Source organism: Gavia stellata, chromosome 25, assembly GCF_030936135.1.
Source record: "Gavia stellata isolate bGavSte3 chromosome 25, bGavSte3.hap2, whole genome shotgun sequence".
Classification (NCBI taxonomy): domain Eukaryota; kingdom Metazoa; phylum Chordata; class Aves; order Gaviiformes; family Gaviidae; genus Gavia; species Gavia stellata.
The window spans coordinates 3,730,857-3,750,777 of record NC_082618.1 but is presented as its reverse complement, the minus strand read 5'-3'; the positions used below and the strand labels follow the sequence as shown (position 1 = coordinate 3,750,777).

Sequence of the window (19,921 nt, the reverse complement as noted above, 5' to 3'; positions counted from 1 at the left end):
CTTACCACCACTCCTGTCTTTTTGAACTTATTCACGTTAGTGCTGCCACGCAAAATACCTGTCAGTGCTGTGATGGGACTGGGGGTAAGTGGGCATTGTAAAGGGGGAGGAAGACATGGGGTCGGTTCTTTATGCTGTGTGCGAGACCTGAAGAAACTGGGCAGCGTACGGGGATTTCTGTGCAGATTGCTTTCCTGCCGAGGAAGATGTGTAAGTAACGGGGTTGCTCAGGTTTTAACCATCATCTAGTGTAAACCCGTGACCTAAGTCGTGGTCCAAGATGTTTCCTTTTTGTAAATACCCTTTCCTGGTGTTTTGGCTGCCTTTTAGGATTTCTCCTCATACCAAAACCTCTTTTCCCTTGATTCACAGGCTCACCTTTACACAAGCAGGGTACCACCTCCACCACCAGCGCTGAGAAGTCGGGTTCAAAGGTTGCCGAGGTGGGCGATGATTTCCTGGGAGACTTTGTGGTGGGCGAACGTGTCTGGGTAAATGGAGTGAAGCCAGGTGTGATCCAGTATCTTGGGGAGACGCAATTTGCTCCGGGCCAGTGGGCAGGGGTCGTTCTGGATGACCCGGTGGGTAAGAATGACGGCTCTGTCGGTGGAGTACGTTACTTTGAATGCCAGCCGCTGCAGGGGATTTTTACGCGACCGTCCAAGCTGACGCGGCAGCCGGTGGCTGAGGGCTCGGGGAGCGACGCCCCCTCCGTGGACTCCCTGACGGCTCAGAACTTGTCACTGCACTCGGGGACGGCCACGCCACCTCTCTCCACTCGCGTCATCCCCCTGCGGGAGAGCGTCCTGAACAGCGCCATGAAGACGGGCAACGAGTCTGGATCTAACCTCTCGGACAGTGGGTCTGTGAAAAAAGGGGAGAAGGACTTACGGCTTGGAGATCGTGTGCTGGTGAGTTGATCGCGGGGTCCCCGTAGAAAGGCAAAGGACAAGTATTTGTCCCCTCCCTAAGTGTTCCTGGTCAGGATCGGAACAAGACAAAAGGAGGACAGAGTTGGTAGCGAGGTGTGGGACAGAGCGTGGCCTTGGAAGGGGATGCCTGGACCAAGCAGGCATCGAACTTTTGCATTCACTGTTATTTGGGATGCTGTGTCTTCTGGACATGTCTCTCTTTTTCACATTGATGTGAGACAACATATTCCAGAGCGTTTCTTGTATTGGGCAAGTCCTGAGCAGTAGAATGAGGGCAGAAAGAGAGCAACTCAAACATGAGTGGGAAATAGAAGAAAAATGACTGATTATTATTTTCTAATCCAGTGGTACTCTCCATAATGGTGTGTATCGGGGCTTTCCAGGAATTTGCAATGGAGTGTCTTGTTGCATGTGGTTGCACATACTCTGCAAGTATTTGCAAGAATCTCTCCAAGGTCACTCCTCTCCTGGTGCTTCTGTTTTTATATGTTGGATATGACACTAACTCCTTTCCTGTACAGAAAGAAACTTGCAGTTATTTTCATAAAAGGGCAGGACTTTTGGGGGGAGATCACTGTACTGATGGATGGGTTCTCCACATCTGATTTCTGTTGTTGTTTTCATTATCTAGAATAGAGTACTTGATGACTTTAAGTCAAAATGCCACACTTGTGCTAAAAATGGCTTACTGGAAGTTTGCCATCAAGCTTGTCACCATTTGTGTCCTAGCAAAGGAGTATTGCTTTCAGTGGAGGTGGAGAAGGAAAAGAAATATATCAAAACACGGAAAAAACTGACTTTAGTTTTGCATCTCTTTTAAAAGAGTCTTTAGTTTTGTTTAGTATGTATGATACATATGGTGATAGCAAATATTGAACAGCCAAGCTTTTGAGCACAGATCTATTGCAACTGTGTCCCTGGATCTAAAAGATAAAGACGACTCTGACCGACAGCCACGACAGGTTGCAGAGGGTTAGTCTTTGCGCATCCAGGGCAATCTGGCTCCCGTTTAAAGTTAGCTATGTACCTGGTTCCAATACCAATAGTGGTAGTAGGGAAGCGTAGGCAGACTTGCCATCTGGCAGGGGTTTGGTAGAACTTGGCTCCACAGCTGATGTGATTCAGGAGGAGTGTGTGCAGGGGGGTGTCAGAGGCAGTCTCAAATGTCCTTTGTGGTCTTGGAGAGCGGGTTTTTCTGCTGGCGATAGCAGCAACCCTGGGCAGGCTGCGGCTCAAGCTAATGGAGTTGGTTCCTTTTGCTCTCTGCAGCCCCACGGGGACTGTGGGCAGCTGGGCCACGTTCGAGCAGCCCTAGGTGGCTGGGGAGCACCGAGTGGCCGTGACCGGCCACACGTGTCTTCGAGGCAAAACTTCCCGTGGCACAATCTGCTCTGAGGGTTTCAGGATCTGTTGTGTCCAACTGTCAGGCATCTCTGGCATTACAAATACACTTTCAAAAGTAGCAATGCACTTGCACACCGAAACACTGTTGGGTCGTCCAATAGTTTTCATTTTATTTAAAATAGAAACAATTTAAAGTTGGTTCATTTTTGGAGGAGGAACAGTGAAGGTGGGTTCTGCTTGTGCCCACTGGATGTGACACACAGTAAATCTGGTGTGAACATGTGGACTTGTAGATTTAGCTGTAGAGGTGAGAAAGTTTTATATTCTCAAACTTTCCCCCAAATGTGCATTGCATTCTGTATCACAGCAGGAGCTGACAGCTGCTGACGGGTTTGTCGCTTGTCTGTCGTCTTCCTGACTTCACCAGAGTCTGCCTCTCTTCCCTCCCCATCCCTACTGTAGCAGAGCTGCTGCTGCTCCCAGGGGCAGGGGTGGGCAGGGAAGGTGGAACAGACGTTCTCTGTTCACACACACACGCTGATGCTTCGTGTTGGTGTGTTAAAGCAGCCACCCATGGGGAAAAACAAACCTGGGGAATCTGTCCTCCTGTGATCAGTTTGTTTGCTTCCATTTTCTCCTTTACCTGTTGCAGGGAGTGGGGAAAGTGCTCAGGGGAGAACTTCCCATTTTAGGAGCAGCAGTCATAGAAGGTAAACTGTAAAATATAAAATCTATGGTAAACTTGGCTCTGTTCTTTCTGAACCAGCCGGGCGATGGAACAGTGTTCTCCAGACTTAATTGTTTAAGCCCTCTCTTCTCCCGACTGTAAGCTCACCGAGGCAGGGTCTGTCCACTTAATACTCTTCTTACCTCAGTGGGGCCCAGGCAGATTGAGATTTCAGCATACCCATGCAATACAAACTGTTAGCATCTCTCCCCTTGGCTTCTGTTGAGTTGGGTTTTGGGGGTGGTTTTGGTTGGCTTTTTGTTTGTTTTTTAATGAAGGTGCATCCTTAAAAGCCCACCATCCCTGCCTGCTAATTTATCCACCCCAGATGTTACAAGATAAAATCTGTGCTATGATTTGTTAGTGTAATAAATAGCTCCAAAAGAGTGAATCTGGAGTGAGCTCAGCATCTTGCTGGCTCTAGCAGGAATGCTCAGCTTACAGAAACATCAGGAACTGTTTGCTTGCAGTGGTAGAGGTCCAGGAAAAAGAACAGATAATGACAACAAGAAGAAATAATTTGCTGTTATGGTTCGGTAACATGTGCTTGGCTTGGCGGATGGCTTTTTTAGTAATGGAGATGTCAGCTAATCATGTTTCAATGCATAAACAATAATTCTGGCTTAACCTGAGTTGCCTCAAATTCCCTGAGTAAATCTTTGCTCTTGTCCTCGATGGGTTGGTACAGTGTTAGTTGGTTTTATTACTCATAGTCCATGCTTTTCTGAAAGATTATAATTTTCTTTGAGAATGGCTTTTAGGCAGATGGGATCCACCAAAGGCTCTTCGAGTGAGGGAGGACATGTGTTTTCTGTAATTGCCCGGTGGACGGAGCACAAGGTTGCAGGGGACCCTTCCAGGTCTGTAAGACTGATACCTGGCTGCTCTGCGTTCTGGTCGTTTCCTGCTAGTGGTTTTCTTTAACTTCATTAAGTCCATTATAGCTTGAAGACATTTTTGCTTTTCAGTTACTTTGTTCTGAGATTCTTTCTGACTCTTTAGCAGTTGCTAAAAGAGACTTTTAGCTTTCCATTAGAGGCTTTCCATTAGAAGAATTAGATAATGTTTGCCTTTGGCACTTTCTAACTCGGACTTTTTCCCAGAGATGCAAAAATTGCATTAAAGAGATGAAAAACCCACCCTAATATTGTAGAACTAATCTCTTGAAGTCTGGCAAATGAATGTGGAACAATTAACCTTTGCTTTAGTAAGAATGGAGCTTCACAAAGTATGATAATCGCTGGAGTGCTGCTGTTAATGTGCAGCTGGCTTGTTGCCTTCCTCCAGGGAAAGAAGGGATGGAAATAGAGCAATGGAGCAGTTGAGCATTTTCTGCTTGGGAGGAATCTCTGCTGTGTTTTTTGCCTAAGAAAATGTATTTTACATGCTTTGGGGGGGAGGCTTTCTCAGCAGCTGAACTCATTCCACCCGAGATGTGGTTGCTTTCTTAAGAAGGGTGGGAAGGAGGTGGCTGTTCTCTATATGTCAGTCTAAATAAAAATAATTTAAAAAAAAAAAATCCTCTTGATAGAGGTATTCTGCCCTTTGGCCATCCTTCTGTCTGCTAACTGGGATTGCACTCTTCAGTACTGAAATGTAGTAATAAACAAGACTATTTAAGGGCTGGGTTCTATCTCAGTGGCTTATTTGACTCTTTTGCTGTGGGTTGTTGCCCCAGATACCCTTCGGATGGATTCTAGGTTTGTGATTTTGCTAGAACTTGTAGGTGGCCAAAACCAGAGTAGATGCTGGAGTAGCAGAAGCAGCACTAGCAAGGAGATTACGATGGAGCGGCACCTTGGCCGACGGATGGGCAAGACTGCCGTGGCGGGCTGGCTAGGCTGGTGGAAATAGATTCTGGGGTCCCCTCTGAGCAAACGTGTGATTTTAATAATTTTCTTCTCTGTATGCTGCAAAGTGTTTTTGCCTGCCATGTGTTGCAACCTCTGGCTCCTGGCAAATGACAGAAAACTCTCATGAATAAACTAGTCATGTCCTTTTCTCTATCATCCCCCCATACATTCCCACCCCAGCCTGAAGCTGCAGAAAGCCTTTAACCACCTGAGTGAAAAATCATTTCCATTAGAAGCTCTCCGTGAGGACAATTGCAGCCTAAGCCCTTCTCCTTGGGCAGAGACAACCACTCGCTCTGCTGCTGCCAGCTTGCTTTGAGCTATTTCAGTGCCTGAGACTGAAGCCTTGCTGCTGCAAAGGCACATAGAGGTGTAACAAAGGAAGGATTCATACTCTTTATTTTCCTGGTTAACCGTCAGAGCTCTCCCAGCTTGCTGGAGTCTTAGAGGTGCAGCAATGCTCCTGTATGGGCTTTACAGACAAAACAATCACAAAACTTATTTCCTTATTGCAAACCAGGCAGTAAAGAAAGAAGGATCCTATTCTGTAGTTCTACCAAGGCAGTATTTTCAGGGAAGGATGTTTTCAGTATTTCATTGCCTGCTTTCAGCTCGGTCCATAAGGAGACAAGCAATTGCTGTGTCATGACTGGAGAGCATAGCAGTACGGCAGAGCCCAAGACCTTGCACAGAAGCATGGAAATGATGGATCTCCATCCCTGTGGAGGTTTGTGACGGGCAGTGGGAAGTGTAGTCTTTTGGTTGGTTGCAGGATTCAAGAGGCAGGAAAACATCTAGGTCTTCTAGTCCAAGCTCTTTCCTCACCATATAAGATTGTTGGCCCTGCGTGGTGTGACATATGGTGTGACTGCTTTTGTCACAGGAGCAAGTGTTCCCTGTCTCTGCAATGGAACTAAGAGGAAATAAGTAGCCCAAAGCAACTGCCCTGCCCTGTTGCCACATTAACCCTTTGAGGCTTTTTGTGCATGCACACACCCTCCTAACCATTCATTTGGGCTGATGCATTGGCCAGTCCTTGTCTTCTGTGTGCAATATCTCTCATTAAATAGGAGTTGTAAGTGGCCTGTGGTGGAGCAAACTGTATTATTAACGTGGGTGGACTCTATAGCAGAGACAGCCTCAGGAGGGGATGCTGTAATTCTAGGTTTTCCTCTTACACCACATCCCTATGACAAGATTTTCTCACTGGTGCCTGAAAGATAAATGTGCACAAGTGTCTTGCATCAGCAGTGCTGTCAGACTCATCCCTGTGCAACGCTGGCTTGTGCTGTGGGGATGGGAAGGCACAAAGATAAGTGGTTGGTTTAAAAGAAACTATAAAAATTCCTGTAACTTCACACAGGGAGGACTGTCCTGTAATTCCTGGCTGTCTCTTTCTCCCCTCACTCTAAAAGCCAGTTCTGGCATTCACAGGTGACATAGTGAGGATCTGACCAGGTGAAGCTGCTGATGGTCGGATGCCACCTGAGGTAAGTTGTATTTAAAGACAAACCTGACCACAAGCCAGATCTCCACCTTACCACTAGTTTGCTGAACGCTGTCCCTGGCTGTCAGCTGGGACACAGCACTAGTAAGTGATGGCATGCATTTCCCGTAGATATACGCGTATACCCCCTTGTACTTACAGATCATTATTTCATGTGATCTGTAATGGCTGGACCCACCCCCCCATGCTGCTGCGAAAAGCACCCTCTGTAAATCAAGTCTTGTATGATAATCTTCTGCCATCAATGGTTGGAGGAGCTAAATTACGTGTGGTGGGAAAACACAGCTTCTACCTCTCTCGGCTTGGGTGGAAATAGGCTTCTTGTCTGGGTGGATGAGTGTAGCGGGGAAAAAACCCACCTTTTTTCCCCAAGGGAAAGCGTGGCTGCTTCAGTTTACAGGCAGGATACAGCCTGCAGCTACAGCTCAAACCGGAGCAAGCAGCACTTGTCCAATAAAGGCGAGCTCCAATTTCTTGTTAGTATCATCCAATAACAGTGTAGAGTAAGCTTATGTGCTGCATGTTAAAAGTAGTTGAAAGTCCTCAGAGTAAAGAAAGTGTCCTGTGTCTGCCCTTTCCCCACTGTCCCCTTCCTTTCTCTTCCCACAGGTGAGCAGTAGGAGAGTTTCCCGGCTCCTCCAGGACCCGGCATGAGACCCGGGAACCCTGCAGAGGAGGCACGGCAGTGTGCTGTACTTGGGCACTTACTGTTCCCACCTTGACCCTCTGGTCAGCAGCACTGTCTTGTGGAAATGCTTTGGAAAGCAGCTGAGAAAATAAATTTACATGGGTAAAACAGAGTTTTAAGCAGACAGCACAGCATCATCTCCGTGGTTTCTGCCTGGGGATATGCTCAAGGAGGTGTCTACAGCCATTGCTGATCCCTGAACCGTGCATGACATGGTGGGGAACAGTACCTGTTGACCTGAATGACACCTACAATTTTATTTTTCTTTTCTCCCTGAGCGGTGTCGAAGTGTATTGCAAGCAGTGCATTGCCCACAGGCCCTGGGTTGAGGACAGCTGTTAAGAGGTTCTTGCTGAGAGCAAGAAACTGCTGTGGAGCGAGCAGGGAGGACATAAGGGGAAAAGAGCAAACGTGGGCTGGAGGGAGTCTGACTTGCAGCAGGCAGGTTGAGATATGGCCTGGTGCTAATTTGGTAAATTGTTTAAATGATATATTAGCAGCTCTGATGAAGACAGTGTCTGGAAGGATTAGCATCATTGTCTTTTCAGCCCTGGGATACTGGTCTGGATCCAATTTTGTCATTTTGATGAGAAAACTATAGTAAAAGATGATGTCAGTGATACTACAGTTAGTGCACAGTATGAGTGCACGTTGCTTTTCTGACTCACCAGTTAGGACACAGACCTGTTTAATATTCCTGGCTTCGTTTTGTTGTGAAGGTCAAGCCCAAGACTGTCTCTTGACACTATTGGAGATCTTTCATTGAGGAAAGGCCAGGTCAGAAAGATGGCTTCAGTCAAAGGCGTGAAAAAGGCATCAGAGCTGAGGCAGAGAGCTTCAGTCGAGCTGAACCTTCCAAGAGATCTGAGGCATGTGGCTCTGAGGCTGCTTGAATCCAGCTGGAGAGGGTGGACTGCCATGAGCTTGTTTAAAGTTAATAAGTGTTTTTACGTGAAGCAGAGAAAATTGGAATGTTGATGCTGGTCAAAATACCCTCCAAAACAAAAAAATCCTGTATCGCTATGTCAATATTGTTTCCATTTTTTGCAGCTGCTTTTTGGGTTTTTTCAAAAACAACTATGACTAAAAACAATAGCTCTTTACATTTGGTAAATCCCATTCTCTTGGACATGAATAATCTCCGTAATAGTTTTGGTAAGGTAACTATTAAAGGCTTCTCAGAAAAGCTTTGGGAGTTTTGCTCATTTTTGAACGAAACTTGTCAACTAGAAAAGCTGTGGCATGTCTGAACTGCTGGGGTGTAGCTGAGCTCGCTGGCAGCCTTGTTAACTCCGTGCTGTCTCGTGCTTTAGCAAAGAGCCGGGTTGCCCTGGCTACTTTGTCTTTGCCTCACTCCAGACACTCGGCAAGTTGAAGGTGTGGTTGTGGCTCTGATTAACGTGCCAGGCTGAGAGATGCAGACAAGTTTTCCTTAGAGAAACTCGTGACTCAGGGTGGCACTGATGCTAACGGCAGGCTGAGGTGTCGATGGGATGGAAATCCCCTGGTCTCTAGCGCGATGATGGCAGTCATGTTAGCGCAGTAGGAGCCATCCGCGCTCGGCTGTCTTCTGTGCCCAGATTGTGGAGCATGGTATCGAAGCTAGGCATGGGCAGAAGGGATGGCTGTGAGCTACCATGCATTATGCTATGCAGTTGCTAACCTCCCTGGCTTTCACAAGCTGCCTTTATCCTCCTTCCAAAGTGATACCTCTGATTTATTGAAGGGTCTGATAGAAACAATCACTTCTGTTTCGATGAGGCTGTTTCATGCGCTGATAAGAAATGCGCAGACTGGATATTAGGAAAAATGTCTTTCCTGAGAGAGTGGTGAAGCATTGGAAGAGGCTGCCCAGGGAGGTGGTAGAGTCACCATCCTTGGAGGGGTTCAAGGAACATGTGGACGTGGCACTGCAGGACATGGTTTAATGGGCATGGTGGGGTTGGGGTGATGGTTGGACTTGATGATCTTACAGGTCTTTTCCAACCTTAGTGATTCTGTGATAAGACTTGCCAGCTAGCTTTTTCCAAAATGCATTATTTATTTTAGCAGCATTAGCAGATTATCAGGGCTGAATAAAATCTGCGTGTCCGAGTCGGATGAATTTTCTAGACTCTCCATCCATACAAGTTTCTGTGTGCCTGCCAAAAGACGGAAAGCTCAACAAGAGGGTTGAGCGCTGGTGTGTGACCGATACTGGCTTCTGACGGTACTGCCAGCCCTGTCAGGACGTGGGGAGCCCAGGCTGCCAGGGAGCAGATGTGTCCGTTCTGGCTTGGGGGAGAAGATAATGCTGTATGACGAGGGTGTATTTTATGGAAAAGATGGCAGAATAATTAATGCTTGAAAGAGAAACAAAAGACATTGCTTTGGAAGCAGAGAATCACATTGCCATTTGGGGGAGTGTTAAATCTGATCTACGCTTAGCATCTTCACTGACATATGGCTTTCGGGTAGGAATGTGGCCTGCTCTCTTACTGCACAGTTTTGGTATTGGCATAATTAGATAATGTGTGTATTAAGTCAGTAGGGCTAGTTATTTTCTCTCCTGTTTGGAAACAGGACGCAACTGAGCGGTCCTGTTGTTCGTGTGGATGGAGGAGCCTGGCCCTCTGGTAGATGCCACAGAATAGCATGGTAAGAGTCACGCTGACGGAGGGAGCTCATGAGGTTTTTAAGGTGTGTTTATAGGAGGCTCTGTGGGGTCAGGATCATGTGGCTTGGTAAAGGAAATGTGGCTCAATATCTGTAATTAAAACTCAGTAAAAATAAAATTGAGGGAGCTTGCCAGCAATGCTAAGTTCCTATAAATGACATTAAGATGAATTACACCTATACTGAGTTCAACTCGCAGCTAAAGAAATGTATTAGAATGGCATTAAATCATTGCATTAATATTAAGAGGCTAGTTCTGTATAAACTCAAATAAATCAAAAAGGGGACTGCCGTTTGACTGTGAGTGATAGGTAAAGAATTTTACTGCAATTGTTCACATCTGTAACTTGCCAAGTACCCAATACTGAAATTGAATCATCTTTTTACTCCTGGATGCAGTGTAGGACCAGAAAGCTTTCTTGTGGTACTTTTCCTGCTGGCAAATATTTTCCTCCTTCCTATAGCAAAGAGAACATCATCAGCAAAGGTTTTTCCATAAGCAGCACTTTGAATTCCTAGCGAGAGAAATCGCAGAAGACTAACCCAAGCTGCATGCTGCAGCACAGCCTGCTGGGACTTGAGGTAGGACCCAGACTTCAGAGCTGTGTTCTCTAGTCCATTTAGGTGCATTTATTTTTAGGCTAGGAAAACTCTTCCTCCATTGCATAAGCAATTTGCAGAAATTTTAGGGATTCCGAATTGGTAAATCTGTAACATTGCTATCCCAGAATACACAAAACTGGAGATTTCTGCATTCAACTATCACTGTTTTCCGTAGGAGAATATTACTCTGTTGATACCCGTTTATATAAGATTTAACATTAAGAAAATTAGTAGCTGCAAGTCATTCAAGATAAAGCTGCAAATTTAATTTTAAACTTATTTTTTTAAGCTTTCTTCCTTGAACCTAGGCTTTAGCAGAGATAGGCTAAAAAAGGTTTAAATCATACACTGATTTACTTGAAGTATGAGCCTGTAGAACCACCCTCCTACTTTCCCGTCTTTCTTTTCTCAGCACAAGTATTTAAGTAGGAGCTTCTAGTGCAAAGGCAGATGCAGCTGCTGCTCAGTGAAAGGTGCTCTCATGGCAATGATCAGAACGCAGCTTCATATATTCCTGACTTATGCTCTCCTAGAACCTACTCAGCATGCTGAAAGCTTTAAGTGTATGTACGGGAGCAAAAGGTTTGAATTTTTTTTTTTTTTCATATTTCTCCATGAAGGGAAAAAATCTGTGCTAGTGGAAGCCTAGCAGTGAGATGAGACCCTTTCAATTCATGCTAGCGCCGTGAATTGATGTAGGATGTGTAGGTAAAAGCAGAGGGTTTTTTCTGTACAAAACACCTCTATTTTGAGAGGTTTGCCAGGAGGGCTGTTTGCTACATCCTAGCAAACCCTGCATGGGGACAAGCTGAAGAGTGATGAGTGCCTTCCTGGCTCAGCTTGTCCCTTTGTCCTGTCCCGGTATTGCTCAGAACTGCCGGCTGAAAGAGCGCAGGACTGGAACCCTGTTAGTGGAGATGTTGATTCCTTACAGAAGGCGGGTGTAAGCTGCACTTGGAGGGCTTAAACTCCTTCATGGCCTCACAAGTAACTTTGTGCAATTAGTTGACACCTTGAAATATCTTTTCATTGTATTTGTTCTGACATCTTCCAGGCAGGCAGGTCCAAAAGTGGGAGTTTGTCAACTGCTTGTAGTTGTTGGAGAGACATCTTTTACTACTGTTAGTTTTCATACCAAGTTCTCCTATCTGTTCTGTTTTCATTAGATCTGAAACAGAAAATATTGATGTCTTCCCTCCCCAAAGCTGCGACAGCTATGAGTCCCTTGTGGCAGTGCCAGTGCTGCCATCTCTAACCCTCGGCGTCTTATCTCCAACAGGTTGGTGGGACAAAGACAGGAGTTGTGCGCTACGTGGGAGAGACGGATTTTGCCAAAGGAGAGTGGTGTGGCGTGGAGCTGGATGAACCCCTAGGGAAGAACGACGGGGCGGTTGCTGGTACAAGGTACTGTACGCTCTCAAACCCAGCCTGGGGCTTGTAGGGTCCTGCACACCTCCTGGGGTGGCTGGGGGCCACATGGACCTGGGAGGAGGACTCAGGGCTGTGTGCGGCTGTGTTTGGTTGGACATGGTGGGTTGGGAGGAAGAGTCCAGTTTTGGGTCTTTTAGGCTTTGGGATAGCTTTGAAGGGAGATCAATAGAAACCTCATCACTGGAGCATTTTTAAGCAGGATCAGATAACATCTGTGAAGAAGTAACCTGAGTGGCTTCAGGAAATAGGAGAGAGTAGGGAGAGAAAATAACTTGTAGTGGGATTAAGTTTTTGCGAGAAACTGATTCTGTGATTGTATTACCTCTGCTTTCTACCACACATTCCCTTCATAAACTTGCTTCTTGCGCTATATCTATAATTCACCCTGTCAGAACTATAGAAGATAAAGATTTGACTCTCTTTTTTCCTTAGCTTAATGTTATTTGTTCTGTTCTTTCTGGGGACAAATTTCCAGAAATCTGAAAGAACAATTGGTGATCATTGTCTGTCCTTGTACCAATTCTGTAGTGTGACAGCTGTCTGCTGATTGCTCTTACCATCTCTGACTCCATAGGCACCTCCACTATTTTCTTTTCAAAAAAAGACCTTGTCAGTCTCTATAAAACTAGGCAGGGACGTCTCACAGGCTTGCTGGGAAGCTGTTTCTGCTCACATGGAAGTTAGGTAAGGGAATGACCCCCAGCCTCAGATTTTGAGCTTGGGGATGTCCAAATCTGAGTTATACAGCAGCACTTTGACCCTGCTTCAAGTACAGGTAGAACTGATTCCTTGTCCTTCACAAGTTCCTTTAGTGGGAAATACTGTTGATTTCTTGGAGCTTCTTAAGGGAATCTTGCATTAGAGGTGAGATTTAGCTTTGAAACTGAAGAGCTGAGAGTTCCTCCTTTGTTAGATCTCAGGTTCTGTAACAAAGGTTTCTTGTGTTGGGTCAGCCTCGTTTTGTCCAGCAGCCATGTGTTTTCATTTAAAATAAGAGAAACACTGCCTTGTTCAATGTGAGGAGAAGAAAGCAGTAAATGATTGGCAGCAGATGGCTGAGTTCCAGCCTATTCTCAAAAGAAAAGAACCAGGATGGTAGAGAATAAGTCATGGAGTGAATCCAAATCCCTGCTTTCTTTATCATGCACTACAAATTATCTCTAAGCTTGATCTTCGGAGTGCTCAGAAATGATTTATTGTCTCTGTGCGTGTGGAAGGTGTGGAAGGCAGATGTGAGTGTAAGGGTGCTCTCTCTGCCTCTCGTCCTCACACCTCTGCTGCTGTGTTTTGAAAATCCGGCTTTTGGAAGTCATCTGTCTTCTGAAACTGCTGTGTCTTGGCTAAGGTTCTTATGGTATGTGCCCTGTCTGCAATGCTTCTCTCTTGTTTCATGCTTTATCAAGAGCAGCAAATATTGAGCTCCACAGAAGGGATCGGGGAGCAGGAGTGAATTAAGAGGTTTGGATTAAACAGGGGAGATTGAGGGAAGTCTATAAGGTATTCCTGCCCCTTGCATCCAGGGTGATTTTGGAGATCTTCTAGCAATAACGGATACTAGCCGATACAGCAGTGGTACACGTGGGCTCTCTGTCCACCAAGGATCTGGCTGCAGGTTTGCAGCATTGTCCCTGTTAGTCCTTTGAGCCTTCATCCAACCTTCTGATTTTCTTACAGCATGTGCCGATTTCACCAGCAGGGTTTTGGAGGGGAAGCCAACGCAGTAAAACCAACTCCCTTGGTGCATGCAGACCCCCCTCAGTCTTCCATGTTTGCCATGACCGCACGGGATTCCTGATACTGCCCTGAGCTTGTCCTGCCAGAATCAGCCTGGCAGAGACTGCCCAGGCCCCTGGAGTCTCTGCTTCGGCGGTTGTTGCCATCTAGTGAGCATCCTTGGCCTGGCTGCCCGAGACCAGCGCTCGCTGCCACGCTCACGTCTGCTGCAGCAGGAGAGTCAGGTCCAAAGAAGCTACTCCAGACAGTGGAGGCTGGTGGAAGTAGGAGAGCAAACGGGTGGGCAAATGAGCGAGCAAAGGACTCTGTCACCATCTTTTGCTGCCGTGGGTTCTCCAGTTGAGGCGGTGGTGAATCACCTGAAATTTGAGGAGAGTCGCTGTGATTCTCCTGTGGATTCAGGAAGGGGCTTCAGGTCTGGATGTGCATCAAGGGAAGGATGGAGGGTCAGGGTTTCCCAAGCAGCTTATGGCACTCTTGTGAGGCTGCCTGCAGGCTGTGGTTCAGCAGCAGTGCCCGATAGAAGGATATCACTGTGGTGAGCCCCTCTCCGTACATCAGGTGGGTGCTGCTGAGACACACTGGGATTTGCTGCATCTGCTTTCCTGTCTCCACAGGAGGCTAGAGGTGCTGGTGTGGTTTTTTGTGGTTTCTTATCCACAAAGCTAAGGAAGTTCCACTTACTCAGCTCTAGTATATCAACCTTCACCTGCTTATTTTACTGCTGTTCCTTCTCTGTCTCTGTTCCTATGGGAGTCTTTGCCCGCTAAATTGCTCGTGCCTTTGCTTTCGCATAGTCTGAAACATGTCAGCTACAGGTCTTGGACACTGAAGATTTTTTTTATTAATTTAAAAATTCCCTGTGCTGTTTCCCACCTGCAGTTTGTATTGCCATCACAACACCACTTTTCTTCCCTGTTTCTTTTCTGTAATGTGGGTATAGAGCTCCTTAGCACTCAGTGAGAGCAGCTCTCGGTTTTTGAGCAGATTTTTCATTTTTCTTTTTTTGCTGCCAAGTGTTCTGGACCCAGTTCCTGCTTCTGAACTATAAAAGTTAAATTACAACCGCTTCCAGTCTGGACTAAAAGAAAATGAGCAGACATAGAGTGGTGCAAGTTTGGACTTGCTAAGAGCTGTCAGGGGGCTTTTGAGGGACTTAGCCTTTGGCGTTGTTGTACAGCCACAAGTACCAGTCTCTGCTTAGACCTGTGGAAGGGGCTGTGCTGTGCTGTTGGTCTGCCTGTGCCTACTGCAGTTTGGGAATATGATGCTGAGCAGGATTTTGGCTGGTTTGCAAGAGGTCAGACTGATTTTCTTCCTTGGGTCTCTGTTCTGCAGCAAGGTCAGCCTGCGGTATGGCTGGTTTTCCAAACCCAAGAGCCTGTGTTGGCAGCAAGCAGAGGGGGCTGAGTGATTTTGGGTTGTAGAGGGTTGGTTTTGGTATTTTTACTTTTTTTTTTAAAGATTGTTATAGAAAAAAAATCAGGCTTGAGCAGATGTTTGAAAATGAATCACTTTCTCATCTGGCTGGAGATCAGGCTGCTTTCTGGCCTCCCAAGCACACAGAGGTCTGCCTGTGACACAGCCGTGTGGCTGCCAGCACTTAAAAATAAAAGGGAATTGGGGAAGCAGCTGCTCACATCTGGAGAGAGAGGACTTGTGCTAGCAAAGCTAGATTTGTGTCATTTGTTCATCAGGACCTGTATTTTATGTTAACATAAGACAGACTATTATATGGCCCAGTATTTTCCCCTAACCTTGCTACCAAGCCTTTGAGAAGAACTCTAACTGGAGACAGTTTTCTATGTTGACTACTCTCTTGAAACAAGGGGATGTGACACCTGGAGATGATCTGGTTTTACTTGCTGCAGTGCAGCTGGCCAGCAACAGATAAACCCTGGCTTCAGCCTGTCAGCCCAAGCTCTGAAGGGGATTCCAAGATTTGACACTGGGGGTTTTGGCTCATTTCTATTCTGAAAGAGAGCTCCAGAGAGGCATAATCATTGGGCTTGCTGCAGTTGCGGAAAAGAGCTTGCACCGTAATTATCTGATCCTCCCTTTTTTATGTTTCTTTCTAAGTTTGTTTGCATGGGAACCAGTTTCTCTTTCTCTGCCACCCAGAGGAGATGGCACACACTGGAGTTTGCTGTAATGGTATTTTTAGCTTGAAAGTTAGGAGCTGCCATTTTCCCCCTCTGTTTTGTGAAGAACCAGAGCTGTGTGATTCAGAGCTTTTTATTCGACACGCTTTGCTATGTGGCTTTTTTGCAAAGCAGGGTAGAGAACACAGGCGGGTCTTGGGAGCGTTGGTTTGTTGCGGTAAGGAAGGAGTGCCTGTGTTCTTGCTGTGTTTATGTACTGGGATCTTTGTGCTATCTGGGCTACCAGATGGGTCTTTCCTGGCATCTCATCAAAGTGTGCAGCAACGAGTGTGTGGCAATTATCTTGGGTTTCCCTGCTTAAGCACCACAAGCGAAAACATGGAGATTGCCACTACTCTAAGTGGCAGGAAAGGAGAATAATCCGACTGCTTGCACACAGAAAACAGTGTCACAGCAAAATGAGGGCCAGGGTTACGTATCGCTTAGCAATGCCATTCTGCGAGGCTTGGGTGAGATGGATGCTCTACCACTTCTGACTTGGTTCATCTCCTGTATTACAGGTATTTTCAGTGCCCTCCCAAGTTTGGCCTCTTTGCTCCCATCCACAAGGTGATCCGGATCGGGTTCCCGTCAACCAGCCCTGCCAAGGCAAAGAAGAGCAAACGAATGGCCATGGGAGTGTCTGCCTTAACCCACAGCCCCAGCAGCTCCTCCATCAGCTCCGTCAGCTCGGTGGCATCATCTGTTGGGGGCCGGCCCAGCCGCAGCGGGTTGGTAAGTGGCTGTCTTCAGAGACTGTGCAGCCTTGATCCACTTCTTCTGTGACCCGGCTCTACAGAGTGGGAGGGTTGGGGTTTTGTTTCAGCAGCTGCGCTGGAGCAGCTGCTCCTTCACCATCAATGAGATGAGGGGAGTGGAGTGTGGGGTACTGTTACCCACCTTACAAATAGGACTCCCTCCATGGACATGAGAGTCGTAACAAACATAAAGCGATTGTGACCATTAAAGAGCCTGAACTGCTATTTGCAATGGGGTGAAGCTCAGCTCCATTGTCAAGAGCAGGTTTGATATAGGATCCCTGCAGAAAAATGCCATTGCTTCTTGTCCCACGTGGTTGAGTAGCAGTGTGTGGCTGATTTGAACAGCTATGTGAAAGCTCCTGCAATCACTGCATTTTATTGTGGAGGGGTGACACTGTCCTGGATCACATGCCGCATGCTTTGGAAGGTACTCGAGAAGGCAGGCACCAGAGCAGGCAGCAATATTACTAAAAGCTCTGAATCTGCCGTAATGTGTGTTGCATAGCACCTGCAGTCATCTTGGCTGGGGAAGAGGGTGCAGTATCCATTACTGGGAGTGGATCCAACTAGCCCGTACCAGTCTCCAGCTGAGATAAGTCCTCCCAGCTGAACTCACTGTTTGGGACTGCACCCCGTGCAGGTCATCAATAAAATATATTTAAGAAGGCAGATGATATAATACGTGATAATCTTTCCTGACCCAGTTCCCACCCCACATCCTGTCCTTTGGAAAACGGTCCTTTCATTGCAGCGTAGCAGAGCTATTGAGCTTGCAAGCAGTGTCCAGATGTTTTGCAGACTTGTTAACCCCACCTGTAGGGTCCAGACCTGGAACTACAGCTCTGTACATCCTAATAAATGGTCAGTAAGTGAGCTGCATTCCAGATTTAACAGGAGGCTTCAAGCTATTCTAGACTGGGAAGGACATAGCTTTACCCTGGTCTCTCTTTAACTCTTTTCCAGCTGACAGAGACCTCTTCTCGATATGCCCGAAAAATCTCTGGCACCACAGCTCTCCAGGAGGCACTGAAGGAGAAGCAGCAGCACATCGAACAGCTACTGGCAGAGCGTGACCTGGAGCGGGCGGAGGTTGCCAAAGCCACCAGCCACATCTGTGAGGTGGAGAAAGAGATTGCCATCATGAAGGCCCAGCACGAGCAGGTAGGAGGTGATGTGGCTTTATGGCTAGCACGCAAATATCTGGCACCCTCTGAAAGCTTCAGATCGTGATAACATTACCTGTGTGTAGCTTCCTGCTGTGAAACCTGGGCTCTGAATTTCTCTTTCATGTGGAGACAGCTTCCTGCATGGTGGGTTAAGCTGAGGTTCTTTCTTTCTCCACTCCTGCCAGTGGAACATGTGCTGTCTCCACCCCAAGGCAGGAGCAGAAGAAGGACGGTAGATAGTTTGTGTCTCGTGGATCAATACATTCAAATCCTGAAACGCAAGTGGAGGGCAAACTTGTTGGCCTTAGCTGCCCAATCTGGCCTTGACTGTGACTGCATTGCAGTGGTTTTTTGATGCTATCGGACACTGCTGAGAACATCAGCTCAGTTTATATGTCACTGCTTTCCTGCCAGCGAGGATATTTTTATCACATTAATAAAGTCAAGAGATCTGTAAGGAAAACAGGCTGATCACATTAGCTTTTTTTTTGCACAAACGTTTGTACAAATTGTATTTTATGCACTTGAATGCTTAAAGAGAGGAGTTGTGTTTGTGCTATTCATCAATATATGGCTTTTCAATGGCTGCTGTTGCCCTACATTTCTTGCTCACGTTTATAAACCCCAGTCAGCTACTAGGGAGCAGGGATGGCACTGTATATCTCTGTGTGGTGGGCCACACCTGCCTGTCAGAAATGCAGGGCAGGAGAAATTGGCAAATCAGCTGCAAGCTGACATCTTCCTTGTGTATAGTATTTTCCAGTAATTACCAGTAACAAATGAATTAATGCAAGTCTGAAATGTCTCTCTTGCTTCCTGACCAGGGCTGAGTTGCACCTGGTAGTCCCAGACCAGATTTTCAAAAGTGTTCAGGCTTCAAGTGCTTAACTCTGAATCAGAGCTGGATTCTCCAAAGGGTTTAAGTCAGAGAGGCACTGAAGCATGGATCAAACTTATAGCTGCTGGAGATTGAGCAATTTTTTTTCTTCTTGATACCTACGTACTGGACTCTTCGGAAAATCTACCTTCTTACCATAGCATCCTCTGAAACAGATCATCAAAACCTTCTGTTCCCTTGTTCTGATCCTTTTTTAAACAACTCTGTACTTCAAACATTGTTAACTTTTGTGTCTCGGGCTCTTTTTTCACTGCAGTACGTCACAGAGGCAGAAGGAAACCTCCAGCGAGTACGAGCCCTGGTGGATGGGATGCAGAAGGAGAAGATTGAGCTGTTGAACCAGCTGGAAGAGGAGAAGAGGTAAAGCGGGAGTGGATGGGTGTGGAGGAGGTGAAGTCATGGGGGAGGTGAGGCTCTTACCCAAGAACATCGTTCACTGGATCTAAGGAGAAGAAAGAGATGGGGAAAGTCATCTTTGGATGTCTTCCAGTGCTTCAAATATGTTCCCCTCTCCTGGCCACTGTGGTCTGCCTACATGTAGGGAAGGGCTGTGCTGCTTCAGTTAACAGGAAGTTTAGAACAATTTTTCTGCAGTTGCACGTTTGATGTGACTCTTGTCTAGGGTTGGGCATCCAGTACTGTGACTGCCCCTGTTTGCCGACAAACTGCTGCTAATCACAACTGAACAGCGAAGTATTTCCAATTAGTCTTGTACGTTCCTATGTCTTATGGCTCTTAAAGGAGACTCGATGCTGTATCATTCAGTGGGGTTTCAGTGAGCTAACTTCTGTGATGTGAGCAGTCTCAGGTTTTTTGAATATGCTCAGCTGAACCTGCCCCCTTGTTGCAATGCAATTGAAAGGCAGAAGACAAACAGCCAGCGTAGCTCATACTTGGGGTAGGGGCAGCTCTGTTTTGTTGCCAAAATGAGTTTCATGATTTGACACACTTTCTTGCCAAATGAGTGTAGCACTTTTTAAGAAAAAAAAGACACCATCAGCTTCTATTCCTGATTAGGACTCTAAGTGCTGGCACTCGTGTGTTGACCCTGATAAATACTTGACAGGCTGCTTGCATGTCCAAAAGCATTTGACCGTGGCAAATGTTGCAGTGACAATACAATGGTGGCCAACCATTGACCTACCAAGGCCAAATAGTCTTGGTCTCCTCCTGGGCAGTGGAGTTATTGAGGATTTCCAGCTCTCTTCCCCGTTGTTTGGTTCCCGACACAAAGCAAGGAGAAGCAGCATTATTTGCCTGAAGGAACGAAGGGCCCCAGTAATATCAGTTACTCTGAGATTTGATACCCTGACCAAACTCAGCCGTGTCACTGTGTAAACTGGAATTACTCAGTAAAGGTGGGATTAACTCATGGCAAGGGTGTGGACAGTGACAAAGCCTTGCCTTCAGATATTCTTGGCTAAGGATACAGTATAAAACAATGCTGGATAATAAACAGAACTGTGCAGGTTGGGCCATCC

At 46.5% G+C, this 19,921-nt stretch overlaps 1 protein-coding gene across 1 annotated transcript in view; it reads left to right on the top strand.

Moving 5' to 3' along the window:
- The first annotated feature begins 206 nt into the window (after positions 1 to 206).
- Positions 207 to 19,921, top strand: part of CLIP2 (CAP-Gly domain containing linker protein 2) — a 39,181-nt gene continuing 19,466 nt past the window's right edge. Inside the window, exons 1-6 of the mRNA XM_059829499.1 lie at positions 207 to 210; positions 373 to 911; positions 11,589 to 11,713; positions 16,137 to 16,350; positions 17,340 to 17,537; positions 18,697 to 18,800. Coding sequence (XP_059685482.1) covers positions 207 to 210; positions 373 to 911; positions 11,589 to 11,713; positions 16,137 to 16,350; positions 17,340 to 17,537; positions 18,697 to 18,800 — 1,184 coding nt within the window. The remainder of the gene's footprint in view (positions 211 to 372; positions 912 to 11,588; positions 11,714 to 16,136; positions 16,351 to 17,339; positions 17,538 to 18,696; positions 18,801 to 19,921) is intronic.